Raw genomic sequence first — 3,406 nt, 5'->3', positions numbered from 1 at the left:
CACACACACACACACACACACACACACACACACACGGAGCTGTGACATGTGCACATGAAGCACAGACAGCTGGTCGTCCAGGAGACAGAAACAGGTCGACAGGAAGGGAAAGGGGGAGAGCAGAAGAAAAAGAAGAAGAGATATTTGAATTAAGCAGTTTTGATGCTGAACCACTAGGGGTCCCCGGTGAGTCAGAGGGGCCCCACGGTGGCGGGGGTGCAGCCTGTACACTGAGACTCCACAGGTAGGCTTACATCACCCTACACACAACCTCATCTCTATCACATTAGAACTTGTTAAGACAACGTGGCCGGGTTAGCTCAGCCGCTACAGCAGTCGCACATATCTAGAGGTTTACTCCTCAAAGCAGAGGCTGCGGGTTCGATTCCGACCTGCGGCCCTTTGCCTTTTCTGTCCCCTTTCACGTCTTCATCTGGAATTAAAAAAGGTCTAAAATGCCCAAAAACATCACCTTAAAAAAAGGAATTGTTAAGACACTACATACTTTGAACCTGTATAGACAATTACTGAAGCCTTGTAACTCTTGGTTTTAAATCGGTGTTTCATTTCTCATGATGGAAACCCTGTCACATGGGTTTATAACAACTGTTGCTGAATGTGTGAGCCTGTTGTGAAAACTAGAATAATTAATACAAAAACAGAGAGAGCCCGTACAGTTGCTGTATATAATTAGGGCTGTACCGGTTTGTGTATTCAAACCCTTTTTTACAGGATGTTCTGATCGACATGCGACAGTTTTACCTGCAAAGTTTTGGTAGCGTGCGAGTCGCCTCGGCCCGGTTAGCCGGGTTGGTCAAGCTGGAATTAAAACCATTTGTTTCAAACAGTGTGCCGACATTGTTCAGCTGAAGTCGGGTCTGTCTGTGCAACTCTACATTTTCATTTATGACGGCACTGACCCGAACGACTAGGGGCGCACGACTTGAAAAATGTCACAATTTGAAATCAATGTTTAAGCTCAAGAGTCAATTCAGAATATCAATCACTGTAGTAATAAATGTAGTTACTTTTCCCCATGTGATAGTATACAAAAAATATGAATGGATTTTAAATCTATAGAGCTTGACTAGCGAAACAAATGTGAATCTATTTTTTTTTTTTTTGCACGACCCGACTAATGACTCAATTAGCAAAATTAAACATGAACTGACTGGAAGGTGAGTCCTTGAATGTTTTTTTTGTTTTTTTAAATGTCTACACTTTCTGTTATTTTCCCCATTTCGAACCGTGAAATTTGTGTACCGTTAAACACCTAATAGATATTAGAGATGTTCCGATACCAGTATGCCTCCGATACTGCCTATCGCTATTGGGAAGTACTGGAGTTTATGCAGCGATCCGATTCCAAGGAATAAAGAAAAAGAATGAAAATCTACATTAAAGTAGTTTATTTATGTTTTTTTTTTGGTTATAACTGACAAAACTAGATGATGGATAAAAGAAAGTTCTGTGGCGTTCATTGTTTGTTCATGATACACAAAGAGTTTAACCTGAGCCAGACCGGCAACAACAAATCATATCACATCCATACAGTGAGAGTAGTATACAGCTGTTAAAACTGTAAATATTGAATATATATAATAATAATATATAAAATATATAATAAAATATATGAAACACTGGTATTGTATCGGTATAATATCGGCTGATATGCAAGTTCGGGTATCGGGAAGCAAAAAATGGTATCGGACCATCTCTAATAAATATAATGAGTGTGTGTTTGTGTGTGTGTGTGTGTGTGTGTGTGTGTGTGTGTGGTCTCCCCAGTGATGTGAGCCGAGCACATGACTCATAGTAAGAGCGGGCCGGTTTTCAAACTTCATGTTTTACATTTCCAGTCCAATTCCACCCGTCTGAACACACAACGAGAAAATTTGTTTGTAAATGAGGACATTATTGACTGGGGTGTGTGTGTGGTGTGTGTGTGTGTGTGTGGTGGTGGGTGTGTGTGTGTGTGTGGTGTGTGAGTGTGTGTGTGTAAAGTCTGCTGTTCAAAATCCAGTAGTTCTTTCCTGTGACAGGTAACAGAAACACTTTGGCGTCCGCTAATATTACATTCTCCCACAGGTGTCTTTACACACACACACCACACACACACACACACCACACACACACACAAACACACCACACACCCCACACCACACACACACCACACACACACACACACACAAACCACACAGTGTTTGACTGCCAGTGATATGGGTTGTCAGGCGTGTCACTATGGGCGGGATCAGTCTGCACTGAGCTAAACTCCGTAGTAGTCCCAGAACCAGACCAGGTCACTAAAATCATATTGACAGAAACAAGTACAGTGATGTGTCTTTTGGATGTTATCATACTGAGGAGATGTCGGAGCTCTGAGTAACGGTTCCCTGAAAAAAGCAGCCCCCGGTAGACAATAACGTTATTTTCAGATCATTAAAAAGTCCCCAAATTCACCAATACGGGTTATTAAATTGCTCTTTTGTCGTAACACCTGTTGTTGCAATTTATCAGTCTGATATTTCCGAACCTATCTCCACAGCGCTGTGTCACCTGGCGAGCCCGAGCGGTTAAAGCAGCGGCTGTAAAACAGTGGAACGGTTTCATTTCCTACAGACTCTTCACAATAAAAGATTTTAAAGATTATTTTTTAGGCCTTCGTTGACAGGACAGCTGAAGAAACGAAAGGAGAGAGAGGGAAGGAGACAGAGAGAGAGAGAGAGAGAGAGAGAGAGAGAGAGAGAGAGAGAGAGAGAGAGAGAGAGAGGGGCAATGACATGCAGCAGAGGACTAAATACAACAAACCACATTCCAGCCGATCACTGACAAGATGGTTGGGGGAGGGGTGTGGGTTAGGGCAACACTTGTTGGTTTTATAATTATAATTCAAAACAACTTTTTAACACAATGTGGCGCCCCCCCCCCCTGCACTAACTCCGAGGAAATAAACCCTGTCTGAATGCTGAATGGAGCGTAAGGTTGTGATTTAATGTTCCCTGTGGACACTTACGTTGGTGTGTAGAAGAAGGACATACTGTATTGATGGTCATCTGTAAGAGCCATTTTGGCAAAACTTTCTATATCAGAACTACGACAAAAGAACGTTGAAAAAAGTGACAAATGTTGAAAACAAAAGTACATAAATGCTGGAAAAAAATCAAAAAAAAATCAACAAAACATTATTTTTTAAACGCTGAAAAAGTGACCAACAAAATCAGAAAAATTAACAAAAACAAACATCAAAAAATTGGAAAAAAGCAACAAACAAAATTGTTAAAACTTCACTAAAACAAAATTTTCAAAAACGGCAAAAAAGTGAGAAGAAAATTTGAATAAAATTGACAAAAACATCTAGAAAAGTGTAGAAAAAGATCAACAAAACGTTGACATTTCAACCCAGAAA

At 40.7% G+C, this 3,406-nt stretch overlaps 1 protein-coding gene across 2 annotated transcripts in view; it reads right to left on the bottom strand.

Moving 5' to 3' along the window:
* Positions 1-3,406, bottom strand: part of LOC116686176 (metal transporter CNNM4-like) — a 36,954-nt gene that overhangs the window by 7,466 nt on the left and 26,082 nt on the right. For both annotated transcript variants that reach the window (XM_032511146.1, XM_032511145.1), the window contains exon 7: positions 1,785-1,874. In XM_032511146.1, coding sequence (XP_032367037.1) covers positions 1,848-1,874 — 27 coding nt within the window. In that variant the 3' untranslated portion in view covers positions 1,785-1,847. The remainder of the gene's footprint in view (positions 1-1,784; positions 1,875-3,406) is intronic.

This window comes from Etheostoma spectabile, unplaced genomic scaffold (genome assembly GCF_008692095.1).
Source record: "Etheostoma spectabile isolate EspeVRDwgs_2016 unplaced genomic scaffold, UIUC_Espe_1.0 scaffold325, whole genome shotgun sequence".
Taxonomy (NCBI): domain Eukaryota; kingdom Metazoa; phylum Chordata; class Actinopteri; order Perciformes; family Percidae; genus Etheostoma; species Etheostoma spectabile.
This window is presented reverse-complemented; position numbering and strand designations above follow the sequence as displayed.